The 22,756-nt window shown below is 44.7% G+C and overlaps 4 protein-coding genes across 4 annotated transcripts; 2 read left to right on the top strand and 2 right to left on the bottom strand.

Moving 5' to 3' along the window:
* The first annotated feature begins 1,091 nt into the window (after nt 1-1,091).
* LOC128724655 (uncharacterized) lies at nt 1,092-1,648 on the top strand. The gene is made up of 2 exons (XM_053818377.1): nt 1,092-1,100; nt 1,205-1,648. Exons 1-2 carry the CDS (start codon nt 1,092-1,094, stop codon nt 1,646-1,648), a joined length of 453 nt encoding a protein of 150 aa, XP_053674352.1.
* Nucleotides 1,649-7,842: 6,194 nt separating this feature from the next.
* Nucleotides 7,843-10,141, bottom strand: LOC128727737 (tyrosine-protein kinase transmembrane receptor Ror2-like). The gene is made up of 4 exons (XM_053821675.1): nt 9,755-10,141; nt 9,406-9,685; nt 9,086-9,328; nt 7,843-9,017 (listed from the first exon to the last, which is right to left on the bottom strand). Exons 1-4 carry the CDS (start codon nt 10,139-10,141, stop codon nt 7,843-7,845), a joined length of 2,085 nt encoding a protein of 694 aa, XP_053677650.1.
* Nucleotides 10,142-10,684: 543 nt separating this feature from the next.
* LOC128727738 (kinesin-like protein subito) lies at nt 10,685-12,718 on the bottom strand. The gene is made up of 3 exons (XM_053821676.1): nt 11,199-12,718; nt 10,909-11,119; nt 10,685-10,840 (listed from the first exon to the last, which is right to left on the bottom strand). The coding sequence occupies exons 1-3, from the start codon at nt 12,716-12,718 to the stop codon at nt 10,685-10,687; spliced, it is 1,887 nt and encodes a 628-aa protein (XP_053677651.1).
* Nucleotides 12,719-13,735: 1,017 nt separating this feature from the next.
* Nucleotides 13,736-22,735, top strand: LOC128727736 (AT-rich interactive domain-containing protein 2). Its single transcript, XM_053821673.1, has 10 exons — nt 13,736-13,980; nt 14,057-14,150; nt 14,224-16,443; nt 16,803-17,471; nt 17,799-18,236; nt 18,817-20,977; nt 21,092-21,675; nt 21,755-22,093; nt 22,175-22,266; nt 22,348-22,735. The coding sequence occupies exons 1-10, from the start codon at nt 13,736-13,738 to the stop codon at nt 22,460-22,462; spliced, it is 6,957 nt and encodes a 2,318-aa protein (XP_053677648.1). The 3' UTR covers nt 22,463-22,735.
* The last annotated feature ends 21 nt before the right edge of the window (nt 22,736-22,756 follow it).

The raw sequence follows: 22,756 nt of genomic DNA, 5'->3' as shown, positions 1-22,756 counted from the left end.
CGAAAACGCTATGTTGACTAATGCTGTTCCGATCACAAGCACTTCCTTTTATACAAGCCCTTAGATAAACTTTCAGCAGCAAATGGTATCAAAAAAACCGGTATTAGCCATTGTCGGTGAACTGAACTTTTCAGTGGATTTGTGACGTAAAGTTTTGGGACTCATTTGCATCGCCAGTGCTTCCCGCGTATTTGCGTCAAGCCTTGGATCCACAAGGAAATTGTCATTAGGGAACATGGCCACGATAAAAGTGTAACTTTTTTTTTTGTTTCAATGAGCACAACGGCTTTCGTGACTGTCAATAATAATAGCATAAGTTAAAGAACCTAAAAAATATCATCATGAAAAATGATACGCTTCTTCATAACGATACCGATTTTCATTCAAAAAATTATAGCGTAGTAATTTCAACATAGAAGTACATTCTCGGACATGTGTCATAGCAGCATGCTATGTTGGCGTATCTGATTTGAACAACCCATTCATGAAAAGTGATCATGCTTTGCCTACTATGACTTGCAGAAAAAACATTCTAGGATGTGAAATGAATCATATATGGTCCAAAAGAGCATCGATGATATGCGAATATTTTTGCATTCCATGTATCTCCACGAATCGGAAACGTCAATGACAATATATTGTATTACTCACCAACAAACATGCAATTCATCATTCACATTGCAGTGTTAATGAATTCTTTAAATAAACTTTAAGATCGCGTGCCTCGTAACGCGACCACTCCAATGTTCAAATTGATGTCGAATTTTCTGATGACATTATTTTGAACGACATTTATGATTTAGTTGTATTTATGCGTTCGGTTGTAGGTCGGTGTTGCCCACACTACCGATTCACAGGGGCAGATTGCCATCGTCAGAAATCCCCACTGTCGCCATCTCACCAAATCCAGTTTCCACGCCGGTCGGAAAGTAATAAATTGATATTTACCGAAGAACTTTACTGACGTCAGCAAGAACCGAAAATTTCGGTATAAAACCATTTCTCCGATCTCAATTCAATATCATTCGTGAATCCGATCTCCTGCGGGAAACATTCTATCAAGACAAGCTACCACAATTTTTATTCCAACTATGTTGAAGGTAAGAAGCATAACTTAAAATTATGCTGGGGATAACAAAGCACCAGTACTAGACACAGATCTTTTAAATAATATTGTAAAATTCATATTCGTACTTTTCCATAGTTTATTTGTTTAGTTGCCCTTGTGGCTCTGGCCTCTGCCGCACCCCCATCCAGACCGAGCTTCCAACCGTCACAGCTCCAGGGAACAAAACTTGTCTCTTCCGGTTTTGCTCGCATAGCCAGGAATGCAGACCCAACAAACGGTCCAGTGGCCACCGATGATGCCAACGCTCCGAAGACGGCTATCGATGCCGGTGAAAAGGACGACATGGATAAGGCAGAAACCTTTGGATATGGATATTACCATCATTATCCTTCCTACGGCTACGGATATGGCGGCTACGGTGGATATGGTGGATACGGAGGATACAGCGCATACAGTGCACCATACGGCTATGGAGGCTATGGTGGATATGGCGGTTATGGCGGATACGGATCATACCCGTACTCCTACGGCTACGGAGGATACCCATCCAGCTACGGCTATGGAAGTTACTTGTACTGAATCATTTTCTAACCCCCGGAAAATAGCTTACAATACATCTCCTTCTGTACCTGGATATATTATAGGAAAAACTAAGAATAGTCAAAGTTATTCCAATATAACAAACATAAAATTCATTCGTTCAAAAAGCTCTTCTTTTATAAATAAATAATAAAAAATCTTTCAAAACAATATAATGTTTTGTTGTTACTATGTTTTTAATTGATTAAAAATGGCTGGATTATTTTTTTTAATGGGAAAGTTATACCAATCATATTCACACACGAAAAATGCAAATAAAAGATAATAAATTATTTTACATAATCAAACTGTACAAAGTTAGCTGGAGGGTTTTTCCTCCCAATAGATGCGAAGCACCTTGTCCCAAATTTATTCGGTTGTGATTTTCTATATTGTATGTGGAACAAATAAGAAAAAAAACACATTTATTCCTCGTTATTCTAGTGTAATTTGCCGACCATTGTTTAAGACTACATATTAAATAAACATGATCGAATACTGAAGCTGGGTGAAAGCTTCGAACACCATAAATTAAAGAGAATTATTTTTTTTAAATAGTCCGATTTAACTAGGTCTAGAGATTATGATTTCGCAAGTTTAAAACATGAACATCGAAGGCTGTTTTCAATAAAACGTCAATTGATGAATAAACATATATAATTCTCATCATTAACATAGAATATAATATTTTGTGTACGGTAATTATGTGTTTACATAATCTGATTCTCTTGGAAAGTATCCTCTCATATTGTTATAGTAAAAATCATTTATTTCAAATATGTTAAGCCGTGATCGTCATAACGATAGACATTCAAATGTTAATTTGTCTGCTTAGCTTTTATATTATTACCTTCCGTGTCCGTTTATTTACTATATTATCTTTTCATTTCATCCACATGGCCTGGCCGAGAGTATGTATAAAAATTCAATTCAATCGAGGGTATAATTTAAAAATGCAACGAATAAGAATATCTAACATATTTATTTAGCATTCAGGCAATTGCTCGAACATGACAATTTTACAACATTTCTGTTTAAACAAAAAAATAAGCGTAACCTTTGTGATAAATATCATCCAAATACCACCGAACATTCAAAAGCATATCCAACACTAGCTAGATCTTCTAGTCACCCAAAAGTCGACGTTTTGGCATTAACCAACACCCACTGCACAACGTCAGGCCACCCAATCCACTACGGATCCGTTGATGGATGGATCGTTTGACTTAATTCTTGTGGCTAAACTGTCGCTGTCCAGAATCTCTCCGGTTTCTCTCTCAGCGGGCTAACGGTTGGTCGCCAAAACGAAGGTGTTTCTTCAGGGGCGGTACCAAACCAACTGGGGCCGGTTTTGGGGCTCGATCCAGCGAACCCTCAGATCACACGGGGCAAAGAATGCGTCCGGCAATATTTGGGGAGTTGCCGTTCGGACCTCCTCGACACGAGCGCGCGTTCGCAAACGGTGACGACATCGACCAGAGCACGTGCAAGAACGATTCCTGCGAGGGTCGAAAGCTTTCGGAACAACCGCAGCGGCTAACGGAACGCACACACCCGTAGGGACACGACCCGTTGACCACCAGGCGAACGAACCAGCTCGGAATTGGACCTCAAGATTCCAGCAAAGTCCGGATAATCCCCGAGGGCGCTAGATGGGATGTATGTAAACAATCGCCCGTACTTGTAGCCCAACAGGAGGATCGTCATCGATCGACGGAGAACCACGACGGCTAGTACATAGCTCCACGATGGGCGTTTTGCGTCCGTCCGATGGTGGAGTGTTATAAAACGGGCGCGATTCTGTAAACTCAGGATCAGTAAGTTTTTCGTCGAATTTCAGAAAAGTATCCTCCACCGACCACAAACTTCCGGACGAGGATAACCAAGTGTCGCAAGATGCACAAGATCAAGGCAAGAGTGATGTTGCTGATGCTGGCAGCGATCGTACTGCTGGCAATTGTCGAGTCCACCGAAGGGCTGCCGATGCCCAACATCATTGATGCGCCTCGTCACAAGGACGACAACATCCCGTCGGCAATCGCCGGTAATCCGAGACCGCTGTTGGATGGAGATGTAAGTTAATCTGCTGGCTTTGATGTTAAATTTTCCCCGAAAGTGGCGCATTTGACTACAATGTTTTCCCGTTTTAATTCACGTTGCAGGCCAAAATGGTGATCTACGATCTGGCGGCCACCATTACCGACGAGGGATTCGACGCGATGGAAACCACCAACATTGGCTACCTCTTGTACTCGATGGTTCGTGGATTCCATCCGTTTTTCTAGCAGATCTAGCAGACCAGCCGAATTGGCCATCCACCCATGACATGACACCGCCGGCATCGCGCTGGGCTACGGAAGTCCAATAAACTCGTTACGAGTTGTGCATTTAAGGCTTGTGATAGTTTCAATTGTGTGATAAGTAGCAATAAGGGACGTCGAAATTATACTTGAATCGTTATTTTTATTGTGTTATACGCTTTGGAGGATAAAATAAACAATCTCAAATTAATTCAAAACAAGTTTAAGAGGAACAGATCTTTTATATGGTTATTTCTCTTAATTTCTTCTGGAAGATTGAACATCTAGAATAGTTTGTATTTGGTCATTATACAAAAAGTTCGCTCAAATCTCAGCATATGTTCAAAATGAACATTTAGAAATATCCAGGATTCCAAAGTATGTATGAAATTTTTGTGTTCAAAATTACTATTGACTGTAAAATTGCTATCTGAAGTCTGCTCAGCTTTGAAATCAGTTATAAAATGCATCTCTTTCGTTAGCATTCCATTTGGAAAATTTGCATTTGGAAAATCCGCTATTAGACCATCGCTTATTTGCCATGAAAGAGTGGGTCCATCCCAGGAAATTCCGAAAATTAAGCCCTCCCATGCAATCAGAATCAAAAAAGTACGAAAATTCATAAAAATTATTAGCACCGAGGGAAAATACACAATCGCCGCCACGCCTTCGAGCGGTATTACCCTCGGGAAAACCCACCGCTTTCCAATATTTCCAACCACCCAAAAATATATGTTCATCAATCAAACGGTGCGACACGAAGCAAAACCGGCGCCCGTGCCCCTCATCGCCTCGTAAAGATGCGTTCACCAACACACCATCGATACGACCGACATCAATTTGATTTTTGGGAGATTCCACCCCACTCTTCGCGAATTAACACCTCACTGGTGCACGTGCGCTTTGGACGACACGCAAAGCTCGCGAGGGATCGTCTTCGGCAATCGTGCGGGTAGACCTACCTACCCGGTTCGGGTGGCTTCGTCGAGCCCACGCAGGAAAAGACACAACAAACGCACGGACGCACCCACAACCAACACGCACGTGCCTCCGTCAACAGAAGATCTTCGGCCTTGGTGACGTATCCTGACATCGATCTTTGGCGCCACACGATCTCCCCAAACCTGTTTGCTGGTGAGATGGCGCGCGCAGAAGGGCTTCGTATCAACCGAATGCTTAGCTGCCAGCTCCACCCGGCGGTTGTCCTCTGCTGATCAACGGTAAACGTGGATGGATTCCCGGGCTGCTTTACTCTCTCTTTCTTGACCTTCCGTGCTGATTCATCCGGCAGCATCCATCGCCGAGGTGGATTCGAGTGTGTGACGTTGAGATGGTAAACACGTGACTGGAATCGATGCTGGAACCAATCTCGCGGCCATGTGGCGGTTCGGTTTGGGCGGCAAAACGGGTCGAGAAGGTGCGAAATTGATCGTATATTTGTTTTGATTCGAGAATTAGTAATACAGTATTTCGTATGTATAAATAGGATTGTACAACTGCATAATTTGTGCAGGAATGATCATAATTAGTTATATTTGTTATCGAGACATATCGGATTCCATTATAACATATAACATAGGAAATTTATGTGACAATAATAATTCAAATAGGCCGTGTTATAATGCATTTCACTGAAATACAGAAAACCCCCAATGATAGCTAGAACTGTTGCCATTCTAAAAGGTACAGTAGACATAATTTTAAACCATGTAAGATGCAGCAGATATAAAGATCACCGATAATTGATTACTTTAGCAATTTATCTGTCAACCAAAGCTATATTCGAATCCCACATACATGTATTTGATTCCCAAACACTGTCAAATCAACGAATGGAGCATTTGAGTGTTAAAGCGATCGTACCAGGCCTTCGTGTGATCTTTACAGCCCTCTAGTTCTCCACAATGCGCAGCAAATACGCAAGGAAATTCCTTCAAATGACGACACAGCACGTGCTCGCGCCGTAGTAGAATGACGTTTTGGGGTACGTTGTGTCGGCGATTAGTCACTCCTCCATTTCTTTCAAGATATCTCTTGGATGCTAGCATGCTCTCACATACCGATGCTTCTTTTACACGGTCTTCATCCACATGTTACTGTGCAATACCTGCTAATATGACACACTCATTTGTGAGACAAAACACATTTATATATTTATTTTCCACTTGGTTTGCATGTTTTTGGTTGATTGGTTGGTAGGTTTGTTTCTGTTTGCTTTCTTCTTTACACATTTCATTACGACCCCCGTTTCTTTTACCTTCCACTCTCTATCTCTTGTTCTATTTTACTTCCTTATTTTATTTTCTCTCTCAAAGTTATGCTAATACTCCCACTGGTCTAGATCGCTTTTCAGTATTTTTTTATGTTTTCCTTACATAATTCCATGCAGGCATACTTTTTTTCTCTTCTCTTTTTACATATCTCTTTTTCAACCATCTAATCCTATAAACATTTTACAGTCCTCAATTAAAATGGTCTTTGGGTAGCAGCCCCCTCTTAAACTATTAGTTCTCTAGCAATTAATCAATCAATGTGCCAAATACTGTAGCTTGGCGTCCGGGAGGTACTTATGAGCTAACATCCTTACAGCCGCCGTTTGCGATCAAGAAAGCCCGGAAACGACTACTGCTTTATGCAAACGTATAAAAAACTGGTCAATCTTTGCATTAGAACAATACGAATTTTTGTATTTGTGCGAGAGTATCTTTGAATGCCTTTGTAAACGCTTTTCCCTTTGCTCGGAACTCCTCGATACTTCTATATACTCTTCGCATATCGATCAATCACTCACAATTGCAACATTTTTATTGTTTCGCTCATGTTTTAAAGCAATAATGCACCCCCATCGATTTTGTTCGTTGCGTGCTTGTGATCGAGATCTGTGGCAAATGAATCAAGCGATAGCTTGAAATACATAAAAATGTGATTTTAGAATAGATTCATCTGCGCATGTTACAACGCCAGCGAATTTATAGGGAATTAGATCTTAAAATTAGTCTTTATTTTGGAGATTTTACTCTACATGGAACCAAAAATATGATACTAACGGAGTTTCACTGCTGAGAGAATCGTAGAGTAACTAAATTCGTTTAACTAACGAACAGATAGGCGATATGCATAGGGTTGTTTGCAGAAAATTTATGCACCAGCGTAATTTAATCGATGAGATTAAAATATTACGATTACACAGATCAATCATTTGACCCATAAGAACATCTAAATACTACGTTATTATTATCAACCTTACACGTTCGTTCAGAATCGTGCTTTATACGCTGAAAAATGTGATGGAAGTAGAAACAAGCGTGGGTTTGATTGCAATAAATATTAACTAAAATACTGAGCATTCTATTGGCAGTCTGTTTCTGTTATAAACAAAGTCTTGAGTTTCAAAGCGTTCAAAATTTAATTAAACGCTCACTGTGCGGAATAAATATTATAAACAACTAAATAAATCAGCGGCGAGCTCTCCTAACAGTAATTTGACTCAGGTTTTCCGGTTGGTAATGAACCTTTTTATGTCAAATCTGTTGTTCTGCTCCGCAAAACGGTTAAACGCAATCGGAGTTAAACAAAAAAGCTGGCAATTGGGGCCAATTAATTTTACCTAACCCACCGCTAATGTCAACTTATTTTACAATCATTCTCTGTCCATCTTTATAGCAACACTAACCGGTTGCGGCTTTATAAAACTACGACAAAAAACTAGAGTATTGACAGAGTTCATATTTTACAAACTTTCATAGCCGAAATCCTACCATCTGACGGCCGTTCCTTTCGATAAAATTGAGATTTGTTGATTCCCTACGGCATCAACGGCTATTACGGCTTATATTCCCTACGGCAGCGATTTTCTTATGCGTAATTATTTACCTGAGATGACGCTTGCAATGGCTACATCAGCATTTTCCCATCGAAATCGGCCCGTATCTGCTGCAGCTTCTGGTAGATCACATGAAAGCTAGGTCTGTCATTCGGCTTCCGGCACCAGCACTTGCGCATGAGATCGTACACCGTAAGGGGTGTATTTTCCGGACACCCCAGCATGTTGCCTTCCTTCACAAACTTTACCACTTCTTCGTGCGTCATGCCGTAATACGGCTGCATGGCAAAGGAGAATATCTCCCACAAACACACCCCGTAAGCCCACACATCTGATTCGATCGTGTACTTATTGTAAAGTATGCTCTCCAGCGGCATCCAGCGGATCGGAATAGCATCGTTCTCGTCACCCTTGTAGTAATCCTGCAGGTAGATTTTGTGGGACAGTCCAAAATCGGCTATCTTTACTACCATGTGGTCATCAATAAGACAGTTGCGCGTGGCCAAATCGCGATGAACGAACTTGCGCTCCGATAAATATACCATTCCCGACGCAATCTGGTGGGCAATGTTTAGCAAATCACCGTGCGATAGCTCGGTGCTGATGCTATCTGCTCGGTTTTGCTGCGCGAATGGGGAGCACTGTCGAAGAAACTCATTTAAATCACCGCGTGCCATAAACTCGAACAACAGACACATCGGACGTCCGATAGCACAAACGCCCAGCAACTTCACTATGTTAGGGTGGTCGAACTCTGCCAGAAGGCAGGCTTCCCGCTCGAAATCAACTTGCAAATCCTGGCTCGCCTCGTCCTTGAGCATCTTCACTGCCACCAGCGTAAAATCTTCGCCGGTCACCAGACCGGGAGCCTTTGCTTGAAAAACTCGCCCGAAAGCACCCTGGCCAAGGTCCTTAATGTAGATGATGTTGTTTCGTGGAAATTCCAACTTTTCAAGCTTTGGATTCAACTGTGCCCCCGTCCGGTGATAGTTTACGTTAGAAGGAAGCTTGTTTATATCGATTCCTTGACCTTCCTGCGTTGCCGCTGTGTTGTAGCCAGCCGCACCAGACTGACGCCGATTGCGTCGATGACGCGACACGCGATAGCACAGCAGCACCATCAGATGCAGCAAAACTATCGCCACGAAACCGATGCCCGATAGAAGAAAGATCATCGATGGTGTAAAGACCGATTCCATGGTCATGTCAATCTTTCCCCGAATATCACTAGCGTCGGTGGAGTTTGCTGGAATTGAAATAAAGGTAAATGTCATTTGAAAAGCCTCCTTTTTGCATGGCTGTATTGTTACTTACGGCATAATGGAATGTCGCAAGCCTGCCACCGAACGGTTTTATCAGTTGTGTAACACCAAGGGGTCGGTTCTTCGCCACCCGCATTCCGACAATAGTTTTCTGCGTCCTGCAGTTCAGCAAACACCAACGGAGGTTTATGGTGCGAGTGTGGCTCTTGTGAATCCCATTTCTGGCAGGGGATGCCTGTGTTGGATACATTTACTGTCCCAAGGTAAAATCGACCGTTTCCCATCCGACAGTCATCTAAGCATGAGCATAATAATGATAATGAAATGATCTTGGTTTGACGGAAATTGGTTCACTCAGGAATTAATACCTACAGGTAACTTCTTCCGGGACCAGCTCGGTCAATCCGACGTGCGAACAAACGGGTGGCTTGACCGTTTTATTGTAGCGGGGAAGTTCTTCGCAGTTCGGAAGACGAAAGTGGCCCCGAGACTTAATGACGTCGCCGCGTTCTTTCTTCTCTTCAATTAGCGCCCAATCGTTGTAGCAAAACTGAAGATAAGTCGCTACACAGTCTTCGTAGCACAGTGGTAATCGTATAGTTGCTCCATCTTTAATGACACACTGAGGGAACGCGTACGCGCAAAGTAGTTTCTGTGGGGAAACAAATCCAAAAGCATATTTTAGCACTTCAATCGGTCGCTTACAATTCAATCGGTTTACCTCCGCAGCAGGTCGGCAATATTGGGGTAGATCGTTTATAAGATCATCGAAAAGGGCCGTAGTAATTTTTTCATTCTCCCATCCTCCGGTTCCGTCCTCGCGGCTATACCACACCTGACGGCTGTTTATAAATCGTTTGCAGACCTTTCCGTTGTACGGGGCACAATATCCTTCCTCCTCGTCACCAGCATCATCCCAACCGAATGTGTCTTTGGCACCACCGCCACCATGCCGCAGGGCTGCGACCGATGTCGAATCCGCCGAAACCAAGCTAGGTGTGGTTAGGAACACCAGCAGCAACGTTCCGACGACGTACGCCATGGAAAACAAAAGCGCCCATTGTTTTCGGTAACGAAAAGCAGCTGTGGTAACATCCGAGCTGCGCATATTGAGTTCCGCAGTGACAGAATCTTGGATGCTGTTACGACGTTAGCCGTAATGGTAATATCCTGTTAATTATGCTGCTGCCCACTAATCACGGTTGGGATTAGCTTTCTCGAGCATTGAACGCTGAATCCTTATGAGTAAAGTACTTGACCCCAATTTTCATAGAATCAAATAACCGGATATTTTCACTCGCACCACAACATATAAGGTATCAGTCCACTTGCTTATCCTCTAGTCATTTGATCAAAAGCCACATTCATCCATCACGACTGCTTTAATTATGATATTTTCATTCAACATTCCTTACAAATCCGTTTTGTTGTGCTCTTGTTCGCTACGTTTGTCCATGTTTGCCCGATGAAAAAAGTAATCATATGTTACGTACTTTTCAACTTCATGCTTTTTTCACCAGGCGTCTCTGTATATAATTACGAAAATTTTAAATCAAATTTTTAAAAATATCAATTTTATTTTTCGGTTTTAATAAACAATAAACATTTTATAAGCATATTAAAAGAGAACTTAGGAAGCATATGCAACACGCTACAGAGACAGCCTACGGACACGGCTTTGTTGAAGGCGATACTTGGTGAGCTCTTCCTCGTATGCCTCCAATTTACGTTCATATTCATCTTGCTCATCTTCTAGTTCCATTATCATTTGCTCTTTCGTCTTTAATTTTTTCTCCAACATGTGCAACTGTAAAGAATTCATAAAATACTAGTGTACAACGGCACAATCAATAAAAAATCTCAATATTGCGTTACCTGATTTTTAAATGGTACAATAGCGATCTCTTCGGATTTCTTGATGCGATGTTCGTGCGATTCTTCCATTTTGGCCAGGTTCTTTTGAAAGTTATCCGTAAGCTCTTTCCGCAATTGAAACTCTTGTATGGCTAATTTCTTATGTAGGCACAACAGCTCTGCATCCTTCTGCTTCACTTCGTTATTTAGACGCTCTATTTCCAATTTTAAACTGTCGTAAGAAACAAAACAATAGATAAAAAAAGCTAAAATGGGGAAATATAAATGTTTCCCAAAAAAAAATTGCTTACCTTTCATAATCCAGCAACAGCTGATTAGTATCTATCTTGGACAATGGACTGCTAATTGCTTGTGAAAGGAAAAACGAATAACGTGTACCATGCGAAGTCTTCATGTGCTTCGGCTCCTTGCTGATTATGATCTGCTTAGCAATTGAGGAAAAGTTTAATACGTTTATATTTTCATCATAAAACTCCTCCGTCGGATAAACGTTCACAATCATCGTCATCGGCTCTTTGCCGAGCAAAGCCGATTGGATTATCATGGTCAGTTTTGAATCACGGACAGGTACAAGATCGTGTATTTTTTTCGTTTTCTGATTTTTATGTACGGTTTCGAGGCACCGACCTAGCACCAACAGTGACGTATTAATTTTTTGAGCCTCCTTAAGGCGATCGCCTATATTTCCAGTTTTTTTCTGTCGCTCCGATCCAGCAAGATCACAGAACTTGTAAACGGATTGTGAAATTCTTTGCGTCGATACAGAGTGTGTGATTATGGTGATAGTGAAAATACTGTGTGAGCGACTTGAGTTACTATTAACATCGGTCGCACCGTAAGTAGCGCTTTGCAATCCATACTGAAGCAAGTTATATGCATCCTCTTTCGTTCCCGCATACAAGGTAGACAAACCCTTGATGTAAGCATTGCCGTCGTTCGAGAGAACTTTCATCGGTTTGCGCTTTCCATAGTCGCTATCTACGTTCAGCAGATCATACACATTCTCATTGTAAATTTCAACATATGAGATCCAAATATACACTCGTTTGTCACCAAGTTCCAACGGTTGAAACTGGTGCTGGCTCTGAATGGTATCGCTTATAGCCTGTTGGGATTCCTCATCTCCCCGTAGACGACTTTTGATATATTGTAACTTCCGCAATTCATCCAACACCGATTCATCGCTCAGCGGAATCGGCTTCATGCATTCCATCTTCAGACTGGGTTCGATTGATATGTTATCAAACAGTTCCTCATAAATTTGTTCAATCGAACGCGGTACAATACCAGGATGCAACGAGTTTCCCAGCAAAGTATATGTTTTTCCCGAACCCGATGTTCCATACGTGAGGAAAGTTGCACCAGGCTCCCCTTGGGTAGGACGGATGGTCGGTCGTATGCAGGAATCGTATACATCCGCCTGTGAAACATCGTCTTCGAACACGTTGCTAAATGTGTAATGCTTTTGGGATGACGCCAGGTTTTCACCTTGACAACGCGCAATCAGAGTATTATCTTTGATTTTGAACGCCGTAGGGCCACTTGACGTAGAATACGGCCGCAAACGAAGGCACACCTTGACTGTTTCTTCTTCTTTTGAGATCGTACCGTACGCATCCTGGACATTGTGCTCCTCCAAATACTCGTCCATTTCGCTGAGGGGGTTAAGTTGTGATTCCTGAGACGCACAGGATTGACGATCTTCAGCCAGTAATGTTTCCAACTTGACACGGCTGATCGGACGAGGTCGCCTGCGACGATCAACGCTGCTTTCAATGGCGTTTAAAAATGAAGGTTGCGCTCGTTTCATATCTCTGAAAACTAATAAAGTGCATCATGAAAACACCAAAATCACCACCGAAGCCGTTCATCCCGACTCTATAACCCGGCGATTTGCAAAAGTCCTAGTTAAAGTTTGCTGGCAATTAGGGCAGCATGCCTAAACTCATCCATGCCTAAACTCATCGTTACATATGTGCGCCATTGCTGCCCACTCAGTTTTAATAAAAAAAAACGTATTTCTCATAACTGGCATTCAATCACCAGGATTTTTACCCCAATTTTTAATTCGTACTCACCTGAAGAATCTTAAAAGCAATACTAGTCTGGAATTATGCTGCTTACTGCTTTGCAAATCCTTGCTTCAACATCTTAATCATTTCTACGCTCTATCCGTTGCGAATTTTTTGTCAGTTGCGTTTTGTTTTCGAATCTTTGACAACAAGCTTGCTTCAAATTGAAATCGAACAAAAGGTACTCGTACACGGTAGAACTGGATGATCAAACAAATTTATAATTTCCATATATCAAATCTACTTTCTAAGATTCTACTATTCCCAAAACAATACCTATTTTGTACTCGTTTCGTAACGCTTCCAAATGTTCGACGATAGCTACAATTATTTGCTCTAAATTTCAAGAGAACTTCATTAGACGAAGCTATTTCATGCGGGCCAGCATCTGACATCACGTATGTCAAATTCTGCGTATAAAAATGTGTGTACGCGTGTGTTTGGATGATACTGTTCTCTTTGATTAATTGTAAAATTTCGTTATTTTTACGAACAAAACAAAGTTATTACCTATTCCAATTTTATTCGATTCGTCGGCAGTTTGTTTTTGATATCATAAATTACGTGCTTCTCAGATAAACCCATCTATTAGCTTTCGAATCAGAGGAGCAAAAATAAGAAGAAGAAGGAAACACAGAAGCGCGTTAGTAATTTTAAAGACACGCACTTGTAACCAACGTATTTATGTTGGAAATAGTGATTAAAAAACGATTGTAGAATCATTAGCAGTGGCGCAAAGGTATGCAACTATGACAATGACGACAGACGGTGTAAAAACAGAACGCCCTATGGCGGCGGATGACGGCACCAATGATGCAAGCGGTACGGGCTTCAATAGCGTCACCGGTATGAGTGGCGGAGCAGCCGGTGGAAATTTCGCCGGAACACCTAAGGAGTCCGCAAAATCACAAAACATTCGACGAACTATAGTAAAGCCAGTATTTGAAAAGGATAAACAAAGTTTTCTACTTGACTTGCAAATGTTCCATGAAAAGCATGGGTAAGTGTCGTGACTTCATTAGATGTTTACATGGTCTTTATATGTCAATGTCGGTGTTTTTGCTCTCCCGCCACAGGACACCGTATTTGAAGCTTCCGAAAATAACCGGAAAGGATGTAGATCTCCATAAGCTTTACTCGATCGTCATCAGTAGAGGTGGTTGGATGAAGGTATGCACGCATGATACTTCCCTATTTTTTCTGTCTCCATTTCCTATGTTCTTACGTGTTTGAATTCCGGTAGGTCAACGCACGAGAAGACTGGGATGAAGTAATAGAAGAGCTGGATCTACCGACGCGGTGTGTCAATAACGAAATTGCACTAAAACAGATCTACATTCGCTATCTGGACCGTTACGAGAGGGTTAACTTTCATGGAGAGGATAAAGACCCCGCCGAGGATGAAGACGACGAAAAGCGACTCCATCGACGCTGGTCCGTTCGAATGCTTCACTCAACGCCGACCGTATACAACCACCACCAGCACAATGTGCCAGAAGGGCTTCGTAGCACCTTGAAACTTTCCGACGATTTGTATCGTGCGTCGGAGTACGATAAGCTGATCCTTTCGCTGCTTTCTCCTCTCCCGAACGAGCAGGACTTTGCAATTAATGTGTGTACGCTTATGTCCAACGAGAACAAGCACACACTAAAGGTGGACAAATGTCCAAGGCTGATGTACGCTCTGCTTGCCCACGCTGGAGTATTCAATCACTTCTCCTTGAGGAACACGTTTGACGAATACTACTCGAACATACGCAAAAACTCTTTGCAGCGATTTTGGAAAGAGTGTCTCTTTGAAAAACCCCAAGTGTTGGAGTTATCGCTCGAAGATTGCTTCGCCAAGATGGACACGGATCCTAGCGCTTTGATTGCTTCCATATATCACGAGGAGCAAGAAGAATCGACCTCAAAAGCAGACATAGCGGAAGAAGAGAGCGAACATCAGGATCGTACAGTAATGAGTGGAGGCTTAAGCACGTCATCGCTTCGCACGTTTCTCAGTCTAGGCACGGGGCTGGGAACGAATGATTACATCGGACAACGGGTGCTGCAAATCGCGTCCATTTTTCGTAACCTGAGCTTCAATGATGAAAATTTGCACGTTCTAGGACGCAATCGCACCTTTATACGCTTTCTCATCATGTGCGCTAATTCACGGTGGAACAATTTGCACCATCTCGGCTTAGATATGCTAGGAAATATTGCTGGTGAGCTCGATATTAACGATCCCCAGTCGGATGAAGTGACAAGATGTCTTGTTTCGACGCTGTCGGAGGGACTGGAAGGCGCCGATCGTGGAGTTATCATCAGCAGTTTGGAGGTGTTGAGCAAGATCGCACAAAAGGAATCGAACGAGGAAAATCTTAACCGTTGCCTCAACCAAACGGTCTACGACCAAATATCTCTCTTTCTCTGCCTGAACGATATCATGCTGCTGCTGTATACGCTAGAATGCATCTATTCGCTCACGTCGATGGGAGAAAAGCCTTGCAATGCCATCATGCACATCCGAGGGGTGATCGATACGCTGGTATCGTTGGTAACTGTGGAAGCGCAGAGTTACGGACCTGACGCTTGTATCCTCATGCGTGTAGTTGAAACTATCCCCGGTAATATGGCACCCCATCATGGGCAAGGTACGTTTTATCCAGGCACCGTAGGGCAAACAGGCCCTCTCCATCAGAGTGCACCACCATCGATGGCGCAGTTAACCGTCCACAAAGAAGGTAGTCAAATGCAAGTGACCAACAGTCCACATGTAATCTATCCAACCCCCGAAGTACCAAAGCTCTCGGCGATTACGGTCTCCAACAAGCCAGTACCATCGCCTTCGGTTGTGCAACCACAACAGCAACAGCAGATTGTGCAGACGGTGGTACCACAATCGCAACTACCGGGCCAAGGCGCTGTTACAAACAGCAGTCAGGTACTGAACGTATCTCGCCCACCAGCGGCAGATTCTCCCCAAATTCCCGTCAATGTGATTGCTCGCGCCGATCCAACCATGGTTGTCACACATGGCGTTACCTCTAATAAGCAGACTTCAGGGCCGAATGCAGGATCCTCGCAAACGACTCCTGCTGGGAACGTGACCGTGCAAGGCTCGCTCGTGTCTGCGTCTAACTCGATAGCTGCGAAACATATCCAACAGCAACAGGCGCAGGAAAGCGAACAGTTCGCATATGCGTGGTTGAGGGCATCTTTCGAAGCCGCTCCGGCAGTACGAATGGAGCAGCAGGAACTGTACAAGCTGTATCTGGCAACGAACGCAAAGCTGGGTCGGAAGATAATCATGCCACAGCCCCACTTTCCGCGGTGTGTACGAGCTGTTTTTGGTGGTACGGTAGGACCGGTGCAGCTGAAAATCGAACAGAATGGCATCGAAACCGTCGGTTACTACTACGAAGGGCTGAGGATGCGCTTAAAACCATTGCCGATCGTGCATAAGGGAACGGTTCTGGTGAGTATCGTTATGTGTGCAATATATTTCTAACTGACAAAAATATAAAAGGCTTTTACTCTATGGTGGAGACTTCAAAAGTCTTGCTATCTTAATATTTACAATTAAAAACTCATATTTGAGGATATAGTCAAGCCTTCTCTGAATCTTTTAAAGATATTTTAATGTTCTTTTATGTTTAAAGGCATTATTGTAATCTACTATGAACTAAGCATAGTGTTCGCATAAACGATCATAAGTCACTAACAGTAGTAATGCCACTGTATCTATTCTATCATTTCGTATGAATGTGGCACCTATGTAATGCTAACAACTCCTCCATCTGAATCTTCATCCAATCGCTGCTCCGCATCTCGTAGACACCTGCTGTAGACAATATTCCGACCAGTGGTAGCACTAGTAGTAGTTCTTTTGCGATGGCCAAACAGGAGGAGCAGACGGTCCAAAAGATTACCTCAATTGACAGTACAACCGCAGTAACTTCCGCAGCAGTAGAAAACGTTACTGTTTCCCTTCATTCAACGGTTGGCAGTATCGTAACCAATCAAACAATATCACCCACCACGAAGCCTAATATTAACACCTCAATACCCGGTACTGGTACTGTTACTGCCGGGCGAGCAATAGTTTCTGTTGCTCCCGCGAGGTTGGAGAACCGATCTACAGGCCTCAATCAGTCCCAAGGTGCACACATCGGTCTCCGTTCATCATCGGTTATCGCAATGGCTCCTCCAAGCAACAATGCGGCTTCGGCAGTTTCCACCGCTAAGCAGCCCCATCCCGTATCCGTGAAGGCAATCTCCTACCAATCGAGCAACAAGCTACCTCAGGCACAGCAAACTCAACCGAAAGCAATCCTACAATTTGCTCAACAGCAACATCAACCCACCAAATCGTTTATGCCCAGTTCCGCCAGCAGTTCGTCTTCATCTAACACTACGGGAGGATCATCTACGTCGATTGGCAAACAAATCATAGTCACGCAAGTTGGTGGCAAAAGCGTCATTATCAATAAGGCGTCCTCCGGCGTAAGAATGCGGTTACTTTTCGTTCGATGTAGTTGTCGCTTTTGCTTCTCTATTTGTTTTGTTTCGTTCTGGTGTCTCATTTAGGGTTTTTTTTCGATTGACATCGTTTAATTGAGTTTTGTATTCGTTGTTTCGAGAGCCTTCTTTTATGTGTATTTTCTGTTCACACACTTCCTACCGATTGTGATTGCATTCTTATTTTACGCCTCCTGTTGAGATTGTCGTTTCCGTTGCGGTTGGATTTACATGTTGCTTATTTGCATTCAGGCTTAAAGAAGTAAACATGCTTCTATCTCTAATAACCCCCTCTTTTCTCTATGCTTCCAGCAACAACACCAGTACATTCCGTCGACACCGTCGTCACCGTTGCTCCAGCAAGTGTTGAGCAGCGAGCAGAAGAACAACGTAATTGTGGTTAACCAAACGACCATTTCCCCGCAACCGGCTGGTACGATCCACAGCAGTCCAGGTCCAAGTGCGCTTCTACATGCCGGCACCGGTACGACAACGATCATGAACCAGTCGGGCACGATAAGCTCGACGACGACGAACCCATCCGCTCTGATAAAGAGCCTCTTGGCGAACAAGGTAACGACGGCGGTCACCGATAGTACGCTCTCTGCTGCTACCGCTGGCGCTACTGCCACTGCCGCCGCTGTTGCTGCTGCTGCTGGTGCTCCTTACTCCAGTAGTTTATCCACTACTACCATCACCAACTCTCCTACTACCAATTGTTTGATTGCACCGAATGTTAACGTGCATCAGGTAACCGTAACGATTAATCGTAGCCTAGGATCCAACTAAAGCCCTCGATTTTGAATGTATGAGACACATGGCCGCGTTAAAAGGGCTCTTTCTTGCGGAGGAACATGGTGCATATGGAAAATGAAGTTGCAAAGGGATTTTTCCTGTACCATCTGTTTTCTCTACTCATGCCCCTTTGCCGTGGCACGGCGATTGAAAAAGCATGTTTGCGTTTTTTTCTTATTTTTTGTTTGTCGTTTCAGAATTTATTCCCACGTGTATGCGGGAATGTACGTTCGTATTTAGTTTTCGTTTAACATTAATTCCATTAACTACTGTTTAGTAATACTGTCGTTGTTCTTGTGAGCATGTTTTTTTAATTAACTAACCGAGAATCGCTACGATGAAATTCACGCGTCGGAGATGTGAAATCTCATTTTATCTTTTTTATTGTGGAGAAATTCTCTTATCCGTTGTGTTTTTTTTTGTGATTGAATGAGTGTGCTTGCGTGTGTTTTCGAGTAGCAAACATGTTGGTGATTTGAACAAAATTATTCCCTATTGTTAATCTTTGAATGTATTTTTTTACGATAATGTGCAGGTCGCTCAAAGGCAACAAATGCAAAAGCAAAAGCAAATGGTCGATCAAAAATTGTTGCCGGTTGGTTCTACCTCTACCAACCCGTCGGTCGTGGTAACCTCAAACAACCCGAACAATCTGACCAACATCAAGGTGGGTAATTCGACCATCTCCATCAAACCGGGAACACTGCCGACGAACACCGTCATAACGGCGACAAATCCGCTTGAGACATCATTCAACGCACCGCCACCGTTGGCGCCCCTCAGCCAACCAGGCAGTCAGCCGGGCACGATCATCAAGACGATCCCGGGAGAACCGATGCAGCACCACCCGGCCACTACCAGCAAGCTGTTGCCGAACAAAGTGCTTTCGGAGCTGCTCGAGAAGAAGCCGGGCGAAATGATCATTGCCGGCGAGACGACGATTAAGCGGAAATTCGATGGAACCGATCCGTCGATGGAACCCCCGGTAAAGCGACTGGAAGCTGGACAGGCGAAGACGGCCGATTTGTACGCGGAGCTGGCTGGTTCGATAACTCAGGGCGAAGACATCGATGATACGGACCAAAAACTGACCCAAGAAACAGAGCAACAGATCAAGTTGAAGCTGCAGCAAAACACGCATCATCAGCAGTTGCTGCAACAGCAACAGCAGCAACAACAACAGCAGCAGCAACTACATCAACAGCAGCAAGTGATTTCGATGCCTGTGTCCATGCAGCGACAAATCATCGTTGGACCAAACAATGTCCAACCAATGATCATTTCCGCACCAACGGGAAATGCAAGCAACAATTCCATACCCCAGCATCTAACCTCCCAAACGACGGCCACGATCAAAACGGACAGCGGTTTCCAGACCGTGCCGATTATCCTGCAACACAACGCAGTCGGTGGTAGTTCGCTTCAGTTGCAAAAACCACCAGGCGCCCCCACCGGCACCATTATGCAGTCGGCGGTTCTTTCGGCTCCACATCCGCAGCCAACGCAATACATTTTGGCCACGAATCCGCAGGGTCAAACGTACGTGGTAGCACAGCAGACACCACCACAACCCCAGCTGCAGCAAACGGTTCTCCTCGCAGGACCTTCGCAGCAGCACGGTGGTCCAGGACAGAAGACGATCATCATCGTGCAGCAGCAGCCGGGCTCGGGGACACCGGGCATGTCGCAAATCGCCCTCCAAGCCCAGCCCAACTCCAGCCAAGGTCAGCCACAGAAAATTTTTCTCAACCAGCAGGGGCAGCAAATTCTGATGACGCAACTGCCCCGGCAGATGATCGTAAGCCATGGTGGTGGGCCGTCGGTTTCGTCGGGGACAGCGATCATCACGTCCAGTGCTTCGTCGACGATGCCTGCTAGCGGTGGTCAGATGGTCGTCTCGGCCAGCGGTGGTGGGACGATCATCGAGAAGAAACCGATCTACATCACTACGAACGCGCAGGGCAACACGATCAGCTTCGAAGGACCTCCTCAGCAGCTGCAAATGCAATCGGGTGCCACTGGGGGTTCGTTCCAGCTTAAACAAGTTGGGACTTCCGGGGTTCAGCAACACATTATTCAGCAATCGAACATTTCATCGGGAACCGCTGGTGTACCGCAGACTATTCAACTCATTCAGCAGCAAGGAGGCATGGCACAGACACACGGACAACTCCCAGTAACGACGCAGAGCGTCCAACCAACGGCGCAACAAATTGTATTCCAATCGCACGGTGGAGGTGGCACGACTGGCCAGGCTCAGATCATCCAACAGCAGATCATTCAACCAGCCTCGAGCCAGCAACCGGCGCAGCACATTGTACAGAAAATACTGCACCAGCAACAGCAGCAGCAGCAGCATCATCATTTGATACAGACTGGTGGCGGTAAACCGAGTACGTCTCAGATAATAACCGTCCAGCACCAGAAGCAACCGACCTCCACGATGACGCATCAGCAGCAGCAGCCCCAGCCCGGACCTTCTCAGTTACCCCCGACGCTAACGATCCAGCGTCAGACGGGATCACTTTCCCAATCGATTGTGCCTGCAAAACCGGTCCCGGTTCCAAATGTTGGCCCCACGGTAGTATCGTCTGTTCCTGGCACTCAACCGGGACTTCCGGGTGGAAAACCTCAAATTATCCAAGTCGTCCAACAGAAGCTGACGACAGGACCCGGTGGGGTAAATCCACCACAGGGTGTTTTGCCGGCTGGCGCTCAAATCATTCGCCAACCAGTTCCTGCTCCCATTGCCGGAGTGACCCCAGTAACTCATGCGGGCATTACGCAAACGGTTATGCCGACGGTGATAGGGTCTGGGACGCAACCTGCCCCTGCTTTGGTGTCTTCGATAACGGTGACACCGATAAGCAACCCGCCAAATGTAACTAGCACCATTACGGGTGCCTCTAGCGCTCCCCCGGTCGCCGCTGGCCCATCCACAAACGTTGGCCACTCGCAAACTATGTCGGGTTATCCCAGTGCATCTGCGATACCACACACCATCACGTCTGGGGCCATGGCGGCGTCGGCTACATCGGCAAGTGCAGCTCCGGCGGTTACCAACACGATAACGATTCCTGCCTCGGTTGCGGCCGCCAGCGGTAACGGTGCCAGTATCCAGATGATTCCTGCGATGGACCCCCAGAAGATTGTGGAGGAGGATGTCGATCCTGGTTGGTTGTACGTTTGCGATTGGCGCGGGTGCCCGAAGAAAAAGTTCCACTCCATCACGGAGGTGTTCCGGCACGTGTGTGCCATTCACTGCCCTGATACGGTAGATGTCACCGCTGATATCTACTGCCAATGGGGACCGGGACCGAACCTGTGCGACAATCTGCCTCGGAAGCGGTTCTCACTGATGACACACCTGTTGGATCGACACTGCACGGCGGAGGTATGTGTTTTGCACAATTTCTTTGCATACGTTGACACCGTTGACCGGTTTTTATTCTTCTTTGGCGTTTTTTTTGCAGTCCTTCAAAGTGGCCGCTCAGAGAAGGCTCTCTGGTGGGGCTCAGCAATCGACCCAGCCGTATCCGGTTACGCTCATCCGGCAGGCGGGTTCCTCCAGTACACCGAACAGTTCGCAGCCCAGTGGCACGACCAGTACCACTGTAGGTGGGCGAGGATCTCCGGCCCCGGCGTCCTGTATCAAGGTGGAAGCCACTAGCGGCACGGAGAGTAACAACAATGGGATTTCTACGTCGTCCGGCTCAACGAACGGGCCGGGTCAGCTTTCGGCAGCTGGTCCAGCGGCCCTGCATGCTATTAAGCGCTATTCGTTGGATTACGTCAACTCAAAGGAATTCCAGGTACGATCATGAGTGTCCCGTTCAAAGCGAATGAACAACATTTCTAATCGTTTACGTTGTTTTCCGTTGGATTCAATTTAGGACGAAATGGAGGGTCCGGTAACGAAAAGTATTCGCCTTACATCCGCACTCATATTACGAAACTTGGTCGTATACACTAATTCGGCCAAACGGTAAGAATCCGTAGCACCTAAGCTTGCCTTCAGTTCCGCGGTACTAACCCGATGGTTTTTCCCCCTTGCGGTCCATTACAGAAGCCTTCGCATGTACGAAGCACACCTAGCCGGTGTGGCACTGAGTAACGTGGAATCAAGCCGAACGGTGGCGCAGTTGCTGTTTGAAATGAACGACACAGGGCCAAACTACTAATGGACAGCTCTACTATTGGCCCGTCGGGAAGCATTGTTTCGGCATATGTTTGCGGTAGTCGGTTATGCATTTTATCTTACCCATCTTTTACCGTTTGTATTACGTTTCCCTTCATGACAAAAGCCTTACTACGAGTATTTTTATACACCATCTCCGTTGCGTTATCCATGTGCAGTAAACTGTAAGCTGTAAATAAACGATGTATGGGCTGCCATAAATGCAGCAAGAACCAAATATGATAAATGCTAATAAAACAATAAAAGTGGAATAGAAGTTTGATCAGTGATTGCGTAT

This window comes from Anopheles nili, chromosome 3 (genome assembly GCF_943737925.1).
Source record: "Anopheles nili chromosome 3, idAnoNiliSN_F5_01, whole genome shotgun sequence".
NCBI classification, from domain to species: domain Eukaryota; kingdom Metazoa; phylum Arthropoda; class Insecta; order Diptera; family Culicidae; genus Anopheles; species Anopheles nili.
Note: the sequence above shows the minus strand (reverse complement) of the source record. Positions and strands in the feature narration are given on the sequence as shown.

Bases quoted from the DNA above. Each gene is read 5' to 3' on its own strand.
- LOC128727738 (XM_053821676.1), bottom strand. From the start codon at position 12,718: ATGAAACGAGCGCAACCTTCATTTTTAAACGCCATTGAAAGCAGCGTT. The intron at 11,120-11,198 runs GTAAGCAATTTT...TTCTTACGACAG, and splicing joins CTGTTGCTGGATTATGAAAG to TTTAAAATTGGAAATAGAGC. The intron at 10,841-10,908 runs GTAACGCAATAT...AATTCTTTACAG, and splicing joins TTGTACCATTTAAAAATCAG to TTGCACATGTTGGAGAAAAA.
- LOC128727737 (XM_053821675.1), bottom strand. From the start codon at position 10,141: ATGCGCAGCTCGGATGTTACCACAGCTGCTTTTCGTTACCGAAAACAA. The intron at 9,686-9,754 runs GTAAACCGATTG...GTTTCCCCACAG, and splicing joins ATTGCCGACCTGCTGCGGAG to AAACTACTTTGCGCGTACGC. The intron at 9,329-9,405 runs GTAGGTATTAAT...GCTCATGCTTAG, and splicing joins GGTCCCGGAAGAAGTTACCT to ATGACTGTCGGATGGGAAAC.
- LOC128727736 (XM_053821673.1), top strand. From the start codon at position 13,736: ATGACGACAGACGGTGTAAAAACAGAACGCCCTATGGCGGCGGATGAC. The intron at 13,981-14,056 runs GTAAGTGTCGTG...CTCCCGCCACAG, and splicing joins ATGTTCCATGAAAAGCATGG to GACACCGTATTTGAAGCTTC. The intron at 18,237-18,816 runs GTAACCGTAACG...GATAATGTGCAG, and splicing joins CGAATGTTAACGTGCATCAG to GTCGCTCAAAGGCAACAAAT.